General features: G+C 52.9%; 1 protein-coding gene across 4 annotated transcripts; it reads left to right on the top strand.

Moving 5' to 3' along the window:
- Positions 1-512: 512 nt before the first annotated feature.
- GAL3ST1 (galactose-3-O-sulfotransferase 1) lies at positions 513-15382 on the top strand. Of its 4 annotated transcripts, none has more exons than XM_032602804.1 (3): positions 513-612; positions 13023-13162; positions 13943-15382. In XM_032602804.1, the coding sequence occupies exons 2-3, from the start codon at positions 13032-13034 to the stop codon at positions 15084-15086; spliced, it is 1275 nt and encodes a 424-aa protein (XP_032458695.1). In that variant the 5' UTR covers positions 513-612; positions 13023-13031; the 3' UTR covers positions 15087-15382. The 4 variants fall into 4 exon arrangements, with proteins under 4 accessions (XP_032458695.1, XP_032458696.1, XP_032458694.1 ...); XM_032602805.1 differs by having other exon boundaries at positions 13946-15382; XM_032602803.1 differs by lacking the exon at positions 513-612 and adding an exon at positions 8548-8841 and having other exon boundaries at positions 13946-15382.
- Positions 15383-17009: the final 1627 nt, after the last annotated feature.

Below are 17009 nucleotides of genomic sequence, written 5' to 3' on the forward strand. Positions count from 1 at the left end.
CTGAGACCTCCCGGTGGTATGACCAGCCCTACTCCTCTCATCCACATTTCAGATGCTAAAAATGTGTCCCCAGTTTGCACTGACTTTAGAGCCACAGGCCATATCTTCCAGTGAATAAAGTTAAGCAGCTAGTGTAGCCTCCTCCTTTTTCCCAGAGCTGGGCTGCCCTCACCATCACCACGCCACCCCGTTTCCCAGGCACCCTCGAATCCTCTACGGAGCTGGGAGCTCAGCCGAGCCTCAGGGTCCGGCGGCAGGACAATGGCCCCGTTGGCACATCCGAGACAAACGCGCCTTGTTGGGCCAGCGGCGGGGGCGCGACGTTGCGCCCCGGCGCGCTGAATGCGGCTTCTGTGCGACCCGGGCAGGCGCAGAGGGGAGGGGAGGGGGCCAGGGCCCGGGGCGCCCATTGGCCGCGGCGCCGGGAGGGCCGGGCCAGGCTGGCGGCAGCACCTGGCCGGAGAGGTTGCGGCGGCGGCGGGGGCGGGAACATGGTCCAGGCCCGGCCGAGCAGGGGGACCCGGCGGGTACGCCCCGCCGCCTTAGTAAGCGCCCGGGCGGCGCGGCCCGGGGCCGAGCCTGCACGCCAAGGCCGAGAAAGACGGGGACAAGGTACGTCCTGGGGGCCCAGCACCCATCACCAGATTGCGCCCTGCCTCAGTCTACCCCCTGGGATCCAAGCCCGCGCTGCCCACGCCCGGAACTGGGGCTGCGCACGCCAGACTCTAGACCTGAGTGGTGAGGGAGTGCTACACTACCGCTTCGGGGCTCACGCACCTGTCCTAGCTGAGAGAGGGTGGGAAGGCTGGGGCCTGCGGGGGGGCGGGGAGGGGGGTGGCGCAGGTTGGTGCTCGCCCGGCCCTTGGTTTCTTCCCCACGGTCCCATTTCTAGGGTTTACCCAGTCCTTGGTCTTGGGGCGGGTGGGGCTGGAGCTGGGCTGGAACTGGGAGTTCATTAATCATTAATCTTGGACATGGTGCCAGAGCCCTGGGGGAGGAGGGGCAGGGATCTCCCTCTTCCCACCAGCCCTCCCCAGAAGAGGGGCCGTCAGAGCAGGGGCTGGGCATCAGCGTAAAAAATGGATCCCCTCTGCCTGGGGAAGGCCCTGTCCTCTACCACTTAGGGTGCAAGGCCACCAAGGAAAGGCTTGTGGGAGTGGGATAAACTCTGGTATCCAGGAATGGCCCCATAGGTAACCCAACAGTTCCCTTGTTCCCTGGACCAGTGCTCAGAAAGGGGGTCCAGCTTGGTCTGCCCCCGTTGATGCCAAGCCAAGGTGCTTTGATAACATTACAGAACAAGGCTGTGGTTCCTTCCCAGCAGGGACCCCCTCCCACCTGCCTAGAGCAGGAGAGGTGATGGGCACACATCTGGCTGCAGTAACCCACACCAGTAGGAGGGAGGGAGAGAGGGTGGCAGACCTGACACCTGATCACCTGGGTTGCCCCGGTGACAGGTGCCATGGAAATCCTCAGGAGGACAATCCAGTTGGGAGAATCCAACCTCTGCCTTTACAAAGAGGATGACCTAAGGCCCAGAGAGGGTAAGGCCATGGGCAGGCCTGAGCTGGAGCAGACCATGTGCTGCTGCATTGTCCCTCGCCCCTCAGAGGAGGCATTGTTACTAACCTTATTATCCAAGGGGGGAAACTGAGTTTCAGGGGGATTCGGTGACTTGCCCAAGGTCACATAGTTCAAATGTGGCTAAACTGACTCCAAATTCAGTGACTTGCCCGAGTCCCCATTTCAGGACCCCAGCGTTGCTCAAGATCTGTCTGCCCTTCTGGGGTCCTAGCCTCTTAGACCTTCCATGGCTGCCCCCAGCCCCCAGCTCAGGACCCCTCCCCCCTTGCCTCCCTAGCTCCCAGCTCTGCCTGACACTCGGGGGGTGGGCAGGCTGCTACCCTGGGAGCACAGACAACAGAGCCCTGTTCCCAGCTGCCACCTCGGACTGCTTCCTCCCTGCTTCTCACTTGGGCAGAGCCCTGCCTGAAGGAATCCCTGTGGACAAAGAAGCACGCCTGCCTCCTGTGCATCCCCTTGTCTGATGCGCATGGGTCTGATATTTGAGGGCATGGGTCCAATCCAGCAAGGGAGGAGTGTGTCCTTCCCTCTAGGCTTTAAGGGATTAATTGTGTCACCCTGGTGAAAGAGGCAATGATTAACCTGGGAGAACGATACACAGATGTTGGAATTCCAGGCATGGCAACAGGCTTGTGAAGGGCTTCTTGCTTCCCTCAGACTGAGCAAGGAATATGGACTATCCCTGTTTAGGAGCCCTGTCCTACTCCAGACAGGGAGGGCAGGATGGAGCAGAGCGCCCATGGGGGTCAGTGGGCTGGGGTCAGGGGAATAGCCAGGTGAGGAGTGATGGTTCAGAGGAAGTGGGGTTCCAGAGGAAACATGCTTTCCTACCTGCCAGCCCCAGGGCAGAGATGGGGTGTGGCTTGGGCATCCCCAGATCTGATCCCAGTGGTGCCCAGACTTGCCATGGGACCCTAGGCAAGTCCTTCTCTCTGTGTGCCTTGACTTTCTCAGATGTGAAATCTGGGAGTCAGGGACCTTGGGTCTGAAGCATGGGAAGTATGGGTGCTTGGATGGGGAGGGTGGCCCTCCAGGAGATGGTACTGGCGGGTCCTGCCTCTCCTGCCAGGTGGATCTAGAAGGGTCATGATAATAACCCGAGGTGTGTGCAAAGGGCTCCTTATGCCTCATCCCGTTTGATCCTCACAGCAAACCCGTGAGAAGGTTGAAGTATCCCCATTTGTTAGGAAACCAAGGCTCAGAGAGGGGAGGTTACCTGCCCAAGGTCGCCCAGCTGGGGAGCTGGGATTTATAGGCAGACCTCTCCAGGATTAGTGAGGCGGGCGGGCAGATCCAGGGCGTTGTGCATAGCAAGTGCTCAGCACCTTTTAAAAAACCTTTATATTTTACATATTTTTATGCAAACAAGTGCATGATATCCCTTTTAAAAACATTTCAGTCATGCTAGAAGGTACAGAGAATGATACTACCAACTCTCACATACTCACCTGAGGGCTTCTCAGTGATTTTGAAGCTAATAAAGAAGGGACTGACTACTTGCTTAACGTGTGTTTTGCCACTCTTCAGTTAGAGCTACTTTGGGGCGACTCAAATCTGCCATCAGGAGGGGTGGTGATTTTGCCTGGACAAAGCAGCGAGGCAAGACCTGTGGGCTTGCTCGTAGTTCTGAGCCTCGGTGTCCCCGCCGTCACATGAGCTAGCAGGTGACACTAAGTGTGTCTGTGTGGTTGCCATTTGGAACCGTGGAAATAGGTGATTGACCCTGCAAGATCAAAAAGTTTTCTAGTTATCAAAGAACGCTGCCCTCTTAATCAGCTGCCAGGCCTGGTACCCAGCTGCAGCCATTCCCCCAGCCAAGGGGGCAGTAGGAGCAAGATGTCAGGGCTCCTTGACAAGTTTGGAGGTGGTCCTGAAAGCTGAAGTGCCCCTCGGGAGATCCTCCCCATCTCTACTCCAGCACCCCCTCCAGAGGGCCTCAGAGGGGGGAAGCTTCCAGATTCTTGCAAGTCAGTCCCCCAGCGCTCCTGGATGGAGGGCCAACCTCTCCATCTGCACCTTCAACTGTGCAGCTCACAATTTCCAGCTTCTTCTTGGTCCCAGACCCTTGCTGTCTCTTCCCCATTTTAGGACACTGAGGTTCAGAGAGGGCAGCATGCCTGCCGTGGTCACACAACAAGGTGGGGCATGGTTCAGACTAGCCACGGTTCCCTCCTCCTCCAGCCAGACTGCAGTTTTTCAAAATGGAAACGTCGTTATTTTTAATTTTTTCCAAAGTAATACAGACTCTTTGTAAAACAAAATTATATGTGTGTAAGTATATATTTATGTGTGTGTATGTGTGTACATATATGTGTGTATATATGTGTTTTTTTACTTCATTAAATATTATGGGCATCATTTTAATGAGGACATATTAGACCATTTGGATGAATGTCACATATTTTTAACCATCCCCTCTTGTTGGACACTTAGGTTGTTTCTATTTTTCCCCTTCGCTAAATAATACTACAATGAACATCTTTGTGCTCCATCTCAGATCTCTTGTTAGATTTTCTTCTTTGAACAAATTCCCACAGGTAGAAGTGCTGGGTCTGAGGACAGGCACTTTTAGAGCTTTAACAGTTGCTGTCAAATATGCATTCTAAGCACCGTAGGGAGAGTCTTTCTGCTCTATTCTTAAAGTCTCCTCCATTGTCCCCGTAAGATTCCCTTCCAGCCACAGGAAACAGCCCTAAGACACCCTCACTCCACCACCATCTCTGCCAGAGCCCTGTTCCTATGTGTGCGCACTGAACAAACAGCATGGATGCCCATCAGTCAGGGAATGGTTCACAGGAGCAGTGGTTCCACAGAATGTTCTGTAGCCGATGTCTTTGGAGGCCCTTTATCTGCTCATATTCCACTGGCCAGAATTCAGTCACATGAGGACACTGAACTGCAAGGGAGAATGGGAAATGTAGTTTAGCCATGTACCCAGGGAGAAAGGGAACTAACTGCCTTTGGAAATTGGAAAACACACTGTAGCTTCTGCCGCTGGGGCCCCCTACCCCAGCAAGTCTCCTTGGCCACGCTCCTTCCGCCTCCAGGCTGGATCAGGTGTTTTCTCTGTGCTCCAGGAAGCCCTGCCAGGGTGTCCTCTATCACAGCATCTGCAGCTGTCAGCTTGCTCCTCTCTCACGTCCAGCACTGAGAGCCCGAGCTCCGTGCACCGGGCATCATGCACCCCAGTGCTGGGCACAGTGCAGGTGCTCAGTAAATACCTGCAGAACAGATCAATTTAAAACTCATTGTGATCACAAAACAATGTCCATAATCTATTGATATGTGAAAAAAACAAAATGTGCTCCCCAACAGAGACCCCTCCTATTGCCTCTATTGATAGAAAAAATGTGAGGAGGCTTGTGCCGAAGCTTTAAGGGTGCTGCCCTCTGGGGATGGAGCTCTTTATATTTTTCTGTAAGTGTCTGAACTTTTTTTCATTGAGCATGTGCTGCTTTTATAATTACAACAATTTTTTTCCGGTGGGGGCAGAACCAGCCGGAGCCGACGTCACTGACACTGGGGGAAGAGACCCCTCTGGCAGGGCTGGAGGCGCAGGTTCTGCAATCAACGCTCCCACTCTGGAAAGCTTGGCTTCACGTGGCTCTTCTTTTCTTTTTTTAAATTTATTTTATTGAAGTATAGTTGATTTACAATGTCGTGTGAGTTTCTGGTGTACAGCAAAGTGATTCAGTTATATATATATATATATATATATATATATATATATATATATTCCTTTCATATTCTTTTTCCATTATGGTTTATTACAGGATATTGAATATAGTTCCCTGTGCTATACAGTAGGACCTTGTTGTTTATCCATTCTATATATAATAGTTTGCATCTTCTAATCCCAAACATTTCTTACTTTAGAAAATGCTTTTATTGAGGTGTTTTCTTCATACTTCCCCAAACTGCTTACTAAATATGTAAAAAATCAGAGTAGTGTTTTATATCATAGCTTTTGATAAAAGCAATGAAAAGAGCCAAAGTTCTTGAGATTTTTTTTTTTTTTTTTTTTTTTTTTTTTGCGGTACGCGGGCCTCTCACTGCTGTGGCCTCTCCCGTTGCGGAGCACAGGCTCCGGACGCGCAGGCTCAGCGGCCATGGCTCACGGGCCCAGCCGCTCCGCGGCATGTGGGATATTCCCGGACCGGGGCATGAACCCGTGTCCCCTGCATCGGCAGGTGGACTCTCAACCACTGCGCCACCAGGGAAGCCCTTGAGATATTTTTAAAACAGTAATTGAGTCACATTTTCCTCTTTACCATATCAAGATGCTGTTGTTTTATTGAGTTGCCCTTGTCTCAGACTTAAACTATCTTGAACTATTATCATGTTGTAATTGAGATAAAAGAGGAATTTGCTTTGCATCAGCACTAATTGGTTTATCAATATCCTGTACCATTTACATTTTAAAACTGAATGTAAGATGGTAAGGCATATCTGTACAAAGCCTTACAACTGGTAGTGTATAGGAAGCTGTTCAGAGTGTTATGTCTGTATTATAGCCAGTTTTAGGCTATGGTCACTTATCATAATCGAAAAACTAGTTACTAGTAACTTGTCCAGCCTCTAGACTAATTTTATGGGAGAGGAAATGTAAATTTCTGGAAGAAAAATTGCATACAAAATTAATTGGTGTTGACAATAGGATTAGAGCATTAGTATGCATTTGCATCTTTAGAATTTCATCTTCGTTTTTCTGGATGTTAATGAATATATAATAAAAAAGTAAAAGCCTATGTTATGCTACACTGAAATTTCCCTCTATCTTTGCCAGTTTATCTTATATTCCGCTTCTTACTTTGAGTGTCACTGGATCAGAATGTTCCTTAGGCATCCTCTGGCATTCCTCAAATAATTTTCCTAGCAAAACTCTTATTAGATGATCATTTGCCATTCTAAAGTGAAGTTTTTGTAGCATTAGTGCTTGTGTAAGTCTAACCCCAAAGGCCAGCTAATAAAGAACTGTATGAAAATCAGTTGAATCAAATTAATTGAATAAAATGTATACAATGCAATGTATGCATTGGCTACTAGAGTAGGGTTGTTATCAAAGAGGAAAGGAAGTGATCAAATTCCAAATAGAAATATTAAGAGCAGAAGCAACAAATAGATTTTTCCTTATTGTTGGCCTTAATCCACTATGACAAAAATAATATTTAGAAATATGAAACTTTCAATGTTTAATTTTTTCAAAACTATATATTACTGTTACAGATATATATGTGTGTCAATAAAATATTTATGTGACTCTTCTTTACTAGCTTCCCACTCTTCCCACGATCTCACCTCTTGCTCAAAGGCTTTCACTCCACTCCTACATGGACGAGGTTCTTACCCCTCTGTGACACTGGGCTTGTCACGTCCCCTCCCTGTGCCTCAGCTTCCTTATATACAACAAAGTGGGGGATCTAAAGGGCTCTCTGCAAAGATTATGAGGGTGTGTGATGCATGGGAAGTCCTGAGCACAGAACTGGGCGGTGGTCCAGAGTCCACGCTCATAAACCAGCATGTCTGCTATTTGATGCCAGCTCTGCCCCAACTTTCTCCCATGCATCCGTCTTCAAGCTAGCTCAGCCCAGAAAAGATAAAACATCTCTATCCCATGCCCTGGACCTGGTTCAGCACTCAGGGAGATCAGGACTCTGGGCCTCCCCTGTTTCGTGGGTGCTTGCTGGGCTGCTCCCTGGCTGGGTGGGGCTTTGGGGGAAAGACTATTCAGAGCACACTGTCAGATGCCTGCTGCTCCTTGGGAGGGACTGGCAGCTGCTCGTCCTATGAAAGTGCTCGATGTGGGATAAATGACCCTCACAGTAGGGAGGGTGGGAGGGAGGGAGATGCAAGTGGGAAGAGATATGGGAACATATGTGTATGTATAACTGATTCACTTTGTTATAAAGCAGAAACTAACCATCGTAAAGCAATTATACTTTTATACAATTGGAGCAATTATACTCCAATAAAGATGTTAAAAAAAAAAAGGAGGGTGGGAGGTAGATGTAAGAGGGAGGAGATATGGGGATGTATGTATATGTATAGCTGATTTACCTTGTTATACAGCAGAAACTATCACAACATTTTAAAGCAATTACATTCCAATAAAGATGTTAAAATTTTAATTAATTAATTAATTTAAAAACTGATGGTGATACCTGGGTTCCTAGAGCCCCACACATGGGCCATGGTGGGAGCTCTGGGCATCAGTGCTGACGGAAGGATGTGGGGCTTTTGTGGGCACCCTCTGTCCATGGGCAAGGCTGAGCGAGAACAGACCTGAACCCAGCAAAGAACAGGATGCGAGAGATTCCAGTGCCTGGGCTGAGCCCGAGGGCCTCTGGCCCCTAGAACTGCCTCTTCCTAGGGAGACCTTGGGAAGGATCAGCATCTCTGATCGGCCCAAATTCCTCAAGGCTGGTCCAGGGTGTCCTGTGCCACCATCCCTCACACAGGGTGGAGGCAGGACAGGCAGGATTCCGTACTGTACTTTGATAAAGGATTTGGAGGTCAGAGAGGTGGAATCTCATCTGATTCAGTACCTCCCCAGCCCTGGTCAGGTACTCTTCCTCCAGCGGGCCTTCCAGGTTGAGTTGCTTGCTCTCTGGGCTCTCACAGATTTTAGACAAATCTTGGTCTCAGGTTGTGTCTTGGCATCTTTAAGCCCTAGAGTTTGGGAAGTCCCTGTTTTGACTCTGGTTCTGTCTGCTCTTTGCTAACTGTGTGACCTTGGACAGGTGAGTTCACCTCTCTGAGCTTTGGTGTCTTTACCTGGGGAGTGGCTAACAGTGGTACTTGACTCATAGGGTAGCTGTGAGACTTAAACGAGATGTGATTGGCGGAGAAATTAGCTTCCCCAAACTCACCTGCCTCCCTGTCCCTCCCGTGGCCTTCAAGTTGGTCCCAGGCTCTCTGCCGGGCTCTGCGGCTGCTTGTCCTTGGCCCAAGGACGCCAGGGGCCTTGCTGAGCCATTGGATAAAGGAGCTGCCTGGCTGCTGAGGTCCAGAGAGGGTTGGGGACCACCCAGGGGGCAGAGGGCCAGGGCAGCACCTGCAGGGTACAGAGACATGCCACCTGCTCTCCCCAGGGAGGGAACTCATGAATATTCACACCCACTAGAGCATGAGGGAGCCAGCCAGCACACTCCTGGGTGTCATTGGAGCGTTCCTGTTTCCCAGTGACCACAGAGGCAGCCTGGGAGTCAGATGTGGCTCAGTCAGGGAGAGAAAAGGGGCATCCAGACACGGCCGGAGGTGAGTGTGTCTTCCTCTGTCCCGCGCACAGGCCCCTGGGGGGAGCAGGACACCCTGGGACTGAGGCCTGCCTGGTGGTGATGCTCTAGGCAAGAAGGTTCACCATCCCGGGCTCGGTTTCCCCGTGTGCATGCTGTGGCGGATGAGTCCTGTTTCTCCTTTGTTCCCTGGAGTGTGCTGGTCCAGCCAAACAGGAGGATTGCTGGGCCTGGCCTGGAGCCAGCCATTGGCACAGACGGAGGGTGATGTGGCTAGGGTAACCCAGAAGGAGAGGAATAGATAGGGTGAGCTAGGGAGGGGGGATGGTCTGCCCTGAGTGCCTGGGACTGTCACCACCATAGCAGAGGAAAGAGGCTCAGGTTCTGGCCCTGTCTTTGCTACTGCTGCACTGTGTGACCTTGATGGTGGCTCTGCCGTTTCTGAGCCTCAGCCTCCTTGCTGCACTGTCTTCCAGGCTACAGGCCGTGAGGCTTGGGCCAGGCTGAGATTGTCCTTGGTACCCCATGGACTTAGACCTGGGACCGTCAGCTGCCTGCAAGCCTCAGCCTTCTGTGATGGAACATCCAGCTGTGCACACCCTCCTTCCCACGGGCTTGGGCTGGGCCTGGGACATGCCAGGCAGAGGCCGCCATGGACAAACGGGAAGATGCACATTTCAGGCCAACAGACATGAACTCGAATCCCAGCCCTGCACGCTGCCTTGCGACCCTGGGCAAGTCACGTCACCTCCCAGAGCCTCGGTTTCCCCATCTGCAAAATGGATGTGACAGTGGGGTCTGCCTCCCAGGATAGCTGGGTGGAGTCAGTGAGATGCTCTGGAGGAGACCCCATCCCAGGGCCTGGCTCATAGCAGGACTCAAAAGTGAAATCAGAGGGTGGAAAGGGCCCAGGGCCCAGCACCTATCAGGGCAGGGCCCAGCTGGTTTTGAGGAAGCCAAAGTTGGGGAATGAACGAATGAGGGAAGCAGGGAAGGGGGTTGAGGGGGCGGTCCTGGGCGGGGCCAGGCAGAGCCTGATTGGTGGTCCTGGGAAGCTGGTCTGCCCCCTGCTGCCTGACCTTCACCCAGAGCCTTGCCAGCCGCCTCCCAGAGTTCTGGAAAGTGCCCTGGTGAGTGGGGCACCTGGGGCAGGGGTGGGCCCCGGGGTTTTTTAGAGGGCAGCAATCCGAACCCCTCCCCATTTTAAAGTCAGAGAAACCGAAGCCCAGGGCCCCACTCAGGGTTGGGGCTCACATCTGAGGCTCTGGCCTGGCCCAGGGCTCTGTCCTGCTATTTGTTGGGACCCCTGAGGAACAGGAAGCTGGTGGGTTCACTTGAGGCAGGGGGCAGGTCTGTGCTTGGTCGGGGTGGGGGCAGCCACTCCTTGTTCAGGGGGAGCCCACCCTGAGGGCGACAAAGACAGGAACCCAGAGCAGGTCCCCACGCTCTTTGAGCGATAACTTTGCGCTAGTCGTTTTGCCAGCCCCATCTCAGGAAAAGCCAGCACTACCAGCTTCCCCACTTAACCGACGAGAAACTGAGGCTCCAAGGAGTTCCTGTGATTGAAACACAGGCCCGGGGCTTCCAGGTTGGCTCCTCCCCTCTCCTGAGGCCTCTTCATGACCAGACCTTCGCTAGCTGACTTTCCCCACCTCGCAAGCTTTATCTACTATTTAAATATAGTAAATACATGTTATTGCCTTTTTCTGATTAAAAGTAATACATGCTCCTTAAGAAAAATGCAGCCCTTACAGAAATGCATAATATAGAAAACGATTACCTTTTATACCCCTCCCCCAGCTACGCAGAGAATACCACTGTTAAAACTTAGAATATGCCCCTACAGTGGTTTCTTTCTGGGCCTATGTATATTTACCTATTGCCTATATGGATTTGGGGGCATAGTGTTCCAGAACTTTCTTTTTCCACATTAGTAGATCATGGTGTGTTTTCAAGCCAGTCCACTCAGCTCCACCTTCTTTCTTTTTCCTTTTTTGTTTTTCGTTAAGCGGGTACAGATGCCTCCATCTGGGAAGGGGCCTTGGTTTGTGGAACAGGTGCCCTGCTGATGGACACTGAGGTTGTTTCTAACTTTTTTCTGACCAAACCTCCATGAACACCCTTGCATGGGTGACTTTGCCCAAGTGTTTTTGCAGAATAGTTGGAATTGGAAGAGCTTGTACCTTCCTCCTTTGATAGGAGTACCGGAAACTGTCTCACACTCTCGTCCACCCTTGACCCTGTCCACCTTGTCCACCTAAGAGTGAACAGAGATATGTCATTGTCACCAGGGAAGCCAAATTCCCTCTTTTTTTTTTTGCGGTACGCAGGCCTCTCACTGTTGTGGCCTCTCCCGTTGCCAGAGCACAGGCTCCGGATGCGCAGGCTCAGCGGCCACGGCTCACGGGCCCAGCCGCTCCGCGGCATGTGGGATCTTCCCGGACCGGGGCACGAACCCGCGTCCCCTGCATCGGCAGGCGGACTCTCAACCACTGTGCCAACAGGGAAGCCCCAAATTCCCTCTTATATAATTCCTTCCTCTGCAAATTTCTTCTTCATGTCCTTTCCTGTGAGGACAACTTTCTAGATGAGAAGCGGAAAACTCAGGGGCTGGTCAGGCAGACCTGGAGTACCCATTCTCTGGGAAAGGTTTGTGGGTGCCTCCGGTCACTTTTCCAGGGAGAATTACATGGGGTCCTCCTCCAGGCTGACTGGCTGACCTCTGGCCGCAGGGTCAGTGGTGACGTGCCATGCGTGTGATCACGGGGCAGCACGCGTGATCTCTCTTGGCCTCTGGGGCCCAGGGCCTAGTGCAGCATGCACCACAGCAGCAGTGGAAAGTTTTGGACCTTGGCTTTGCAGCTAAGGGGTGGTGGGAAGGCTCCCAAGTCCCAGCTCTCTCCTGGACCCCCCATGGCTTAGCCTGAACTGCCCCCATTACAGCTCAGGCCTCAGCCCCCTGCTGACAGGGTCGCCACAGTTAGACCTAAAACCTACTACCCCCCCAAACTGAAAACAAACAAAAAAACCAGGACATCTAGTTAAATTTGATATTCAGAGACATACTGAATAATTTTTAGTATAACTATATCCCTGGCAATATTTGGGACACGTGTACACTAAAATAAGTTTTATTTGTTGTGGGTTTTTTTTTAATTTTATTTATTTATTTATCTTTGGCTGCTTTGGGTCTTTGTTGCTGCACATGGGCTTTCTCTAGTTGCATGAGCAGGGGCTACTCTTCATTGCGGTGTGCAGGCTTCTCATTGCGGTGGCTTCTCTTGTTGTGGAGCACGGGCTCCAGGCACGCAGGCTTCAGTAGTTGTGGCACACGGGCTCAGTAGTTGTGGCTTGTGGGCTCTAGAGCGCAGGCTCAGTAGTTGTGGCGCACGGGCTTAGTTGCTCCATGGCATGTGGGATCTTCTCAGACTAGTGCTCGAACCCGTGTCCCCCGCATTGGCAGGTGGATTCTTAACCACTGCGCCACCACGGAAGTCCCTATTCGTTGTTTATCTGAAATTCATACTTACCCGGTTAACCCTGCCTGTCGGCAGCGAGAAAAGATGGGCATGTGGGCAGAGGCCGGGCTGGCTGTGTGATCTGAGCCCTCTCCTTCCTTGCTCTGAGCCTCAGTTTCTCCATCTGGCTCCCCTACAGACCCCATGGGCACAGGGGCCAGTAAGGAGAGATGAGGAGCCTTGGCCCCTCACTGGGCAGCTGGGAAGGGTGGCACGGGGGACAGGTGGGCTGGCTGGGCCTTCTGAAAGGTGGGGGATTCAGGCCCAGGCCCCTCCCTGTAGACAAACCTGGCCCCAGGCCTAGGGGGACAGAGCACTGGGAAAGGGTCTTCTTTTCCTTTTTACTTACAACATGATTTCATCATGAAGCCCCAAAAGGTGTAAAAAATAAACTAATGAACACCCACATACCCACCACTCAGCTTAAAAGTTAAAACCGAACCAGGCAGCAGAACCTTCTCCCTGCCACACTCCCTAGCCTCTCTTTGCATTGGCTTTGCCCAGCGGGTCCATCTGCAGCCCAGAGTCTTTCTGTCCCTGTCTGGACCTGCTGGGGGGCCACAGAGCTAGCAAAGGCAGGTCCCAACGTTGAAGGCTGCCTCTCAAGCCAGCCAGGCCTGAGACGGTGGGGGGGGCTCCCTGCGGCCAGCCCCCTAACGCTTTCCCTGCTCGGTACTCCCCACAGGTGTCTGAGATGCCGCTGCCACAGAAGAAGCGCTGGGAGTCCATGGCCAAGGGGCTGGTGCTGGGAGCACTCTTCACCAGCTTCCTGCTACTGCTGTACTCCTACGCCGTCCCCCCGCTGCACACTGGCCTGGCCTCCACGTGAGTGGCCCTGCTGGGCAGCCGAGGGCTGGGGGTGGGGGAGGGTTGGCTCCTGCCCCCGTGACCACGGTTACCTCCTGGGTGGCCACCCTGTGCCCCGCATCATGCTGTGCCAGGCAGAAATCCCACCGAGAGCAGAACATCCTGTGGAACCCTAGGCCTCAGTGTCCTCATCTGTGAAGTGGGTATAGTAACAGAGCCTGACATGGAGCATAAGAATCAAATAACACCATCTGCACGGTGGGCTCCAATGGGGCCAGGAGGTGGGGAGGACCTGTCCAAGAGCACACAGCTGGCACAGGCCTGGATTCAAACTGGGGTCTGTCTGCCTCCAAGCCTGGCTCCTAACCGTGAGTCCACCCCACCTCCCCACAGGGCTGTTCTGCCCAGGACGCAGCACAGCCTGTGCCCTTAATTGGAGGTATTAAGTTTAACTAGAGGAAACTGCTAATAACTGACCATTTTCGGCCTGCAAAGTTTCATGTGGTCCTACCTAATGCTAATTCATGATAAATGTACTTAACAGTGGCCATGAATGAGACGTGTTATTGTCCTCACAGCAACACCACGAACAGGCTTATTGTCCCCGTTTCACAGATGAGGAAAGTTAAGGCCAGAGAAGCCAAACAACTGACCTAGGCCTTGCAGCCTGAACGCAGGCCCATCTGGTCCCTGGGCTCCCCTGCCACACACCCCACCCCCAGCAGCCCGCTCTCTAGACCTGGGGTAGCGGAGCCCAGGGTGCTAAGTCCTGAGGCTCTGCCACCACTCCATCCCCAGCAGGACCCCCGAGGGCGCAGCACCCTGCTCCCCGGCCCTGAGTGAGCCAGAGGCACTGACCCCGGCCAACGGCTCGGCGGGAGGCTGCCAGCCGAGGCGCGACATCGTGTTCATGAAGACGCACAAGACGGCCAGCAGCACGCTGCTCAACATCCTGTTCCGCTTTGGCCAGAAGCACAGGCTCAAGTTCGCCTTCCCCAACGGCCGGAACGACTTCGACTACCCGGCCTTTTTCGCACGCAGCCTGGTGCAGGACTACCGGCCCGGGGCCTGCTTCAACATCATCTGCAACCACATGCGCTTCCACTACGACGAGGTCCGGGGCCTGGTGCCGCCCAACGCCACCTTCATCACTGTGCTCCGCGACCCCGCCCGCCTCTTCGAGTCCTCCTTCCACTACTTCGGCTCCGTGGTGCCCTTCACGTGGAAACTCTCGGGCCGCGACAAGCTGGCCAAGTTCCTGCAGGACCCAGACCGCTACTACGACCCCCACGGCTACAACGCCCACTACCTCCACAACCTGCTCTTCTTCGACCTGGGCTACGACAGCGACCTGGACCCCGGCAGCCCGCAGGTGCAGGAGCACATCCTGGAGGTGGAGCGCCGCTTCCACCTCGTACTCCTGCAGGAGTATTTCGACGAGTCGCTAGTGCTGCTCAAGGACCTGCTGTGCTGGGAGCTGGAGGACGTGCTCTACTTCAAGCTCAATGCCCGCCGCGCCTCGGCAGTGCCGCGCCTCTCCGGCGAGCTGTACCGGCGCGCTACAGCCTGGAACGTGCTGGACGCCCGCCTCTACCGCCACTTCAACGCCAGCTTCTGGCGCAAGGTGGAGGCCTTTGGGCGCGAGCGCATGGCCCGCGAGGTGGCCGCCCTGAGGCGCGCCAACGAGCGCATGCGCCGCATCTGCATAGACGGCGGCCACGCGGTGGACGCCGCCGCCATCCAGGACTCGGCCATGCAGCCCTGGCAGCCGCTGGGTACCAAATCCATCCTGGGCTACAACCTCAAGAAGAGCATTGGGCGGCGGCACGCACAGCTCTGTCGGCGCATGCTCACGCCCGAGATCCAGTACCTGATGGACCTGGGCGTCAACCTGTGGGTCACCAAGCTCTGGAAGCTCATCCGGGACTTCCTGCAGTGGTGACGCCCGCCCGTGGAGGAGGGCTGAGCAGGGGCCCGCTGGCCTCCCCCCACGGCCCTCCTGGTGCCACCCCAGCCCCTGGGGTGAGGCGGGGCTACTGCAGGGGTGTGACCAGCCAAGGACTGGGCCCACTGCACACAGGGCCTGAGATCAGTATTTGACTAATTATAGTTTTTTGGTTTTTCGTTTTTCGTTTTTTAAATTTAAATCCCCTTCCCTCCAAAAAAGAATGTTCTATTTTCTGGCTCCCCTTAAAGGGGAGACTTCAGAAGTAAAATAATTTGATGTGTTTTTGTTAATCAGCCTCAGTGGTGCTGACTGGCGGGGCCCTGGTGTGTGTGGGGTGACTGGTGGGGATTGGGGGAACCCAAGGGAGCATGGTGGGCACCTGAGTGTGTCTGTGGGGCAGAGCCGAGTGGTATGGCAGGGTTTGGTGTGTATCTGTCACATGCTGAAGGCCTGTGTGGTTGAAGGGGTCCCATGAGCTACCAAGACCTGGAAGATTGTGTGTGTGTGTGTGTGTGTGTGTGTGTGTGTGTGTGTGTGTGTGTGACAGGGAGGTGGGGAGAACTTGGTGGAGCCGTGAACAGCAGGCCCAGAGCCCAGGCTAACGGTTCCTCGTGCAATCTCATTAGTCCTCACAATAATCCTTTGACGTAGGCACAATTACCATCCCATATTACACATGTGGGATTTGACATTCTGAGAGCAGGAGGGAAATGCTTGAGGTCATGTTGCAAGATGTATCGGACCCAGTACTAAGCCATCTCCCTGGGAACCCAAACCCTTTCCATAGCCAATGTCTGTTCACCCATCCCTGCCTGCCCCGTTTCCCCTACTGACCACTCCAGGCTGCCTCACCATCTGCTTGTGCTCTAACCCTACCTAAGTCCTGGGTTTTCCCCTTCCATCCTGGAGTTCAGTTTAATTAATCCAAAAAACATTTTATATTCATTAGATGTCTGTAGTGCACCCCAGCCTTGAGCTGGCCCTGAGCAGACAGCAGTCAGCAAGTTGGCTTAGACCCTCCTGGAGCGCATGTCCAGAGAGCAACCAAGGCATGTCAGGTATGATCAACCATGGCAGGGGTGTGTCAGCTCTAACCATCTGCTTCCGTCAGCCTCCCCGGGGGACAGAGGCCCTTCCTCAGGTCTCTAACCAGTAGCCAGCAGCCAGATATGAAAGGCAGAAACCACAGCCAGGAGATTCTTTACTGGAGACCTGTTTGTGCCGGGTTCCAAGCCAAGTGCTTACATAACTTATCTGAACACCTACAACATCCTAGCTTTATAGATCAAAGCTCAGAGAGGTTAAGTGACCTACCCAAGGTCACACAGCTAATTAGGGCCAGGGTCAGAATTCAAAGTCAGATCACTCAACCTCCCTGGGCTTGAGTCAATCTTCCTCCTGGGAGGAAGCTTCTGGTCCAAGGAGGGTAGGAAGGAGTTAGGGTGACCAACTGTTTCACTTTTCTAGAACTGTCCCGGTTTTAGCACTGAAAGTTCCCACATTGAAGGAAGTGCCTCAGTCCTGGGCAACCAAGACGGTTGGTCAGTATGGGACAGGTTTAACCCCACCAACCCTCTGGGACCACTGCCTACACCCTCATAATATTCCTTGTGGCAAGAAATTAGCACAGACTTGGAGTCTTTATTTAATTCATAGGGAGAAAAATAAGCAAAAACAAATAAATAAAACTGACAATATCTAAGACTATTTGCAGGAAAAGATGTAACTGACCCCACATTTATTAGAGAATTCTCCCTCCTTTTATTAATCAAAGAGAGACGTGACTTAGTGCAATATGATAGCTTCCTGGGTTTGTGGAACCCCATAATTCTATTTCCTTGGACCCCTAAGGGCCTAGAAATGCCCATAATAATATTATATATAATTACATTATTTATTATTATTAATACTGGCCCT

Source organism: Phocoena sinus, chromosome 14, assembly GCF_008692025.1.
Source record: "Phocoena sinus isolate mPhoSin1 chromosome 14, mPhoSin1.pri, whole genome shotgun sequence".
Lineage (NCBI taxonomy): Eukaryota > Metazoa > Chordata > Mammalia > Artiodactyla > Phocoenidae > Phocoena > Phocoena sinus.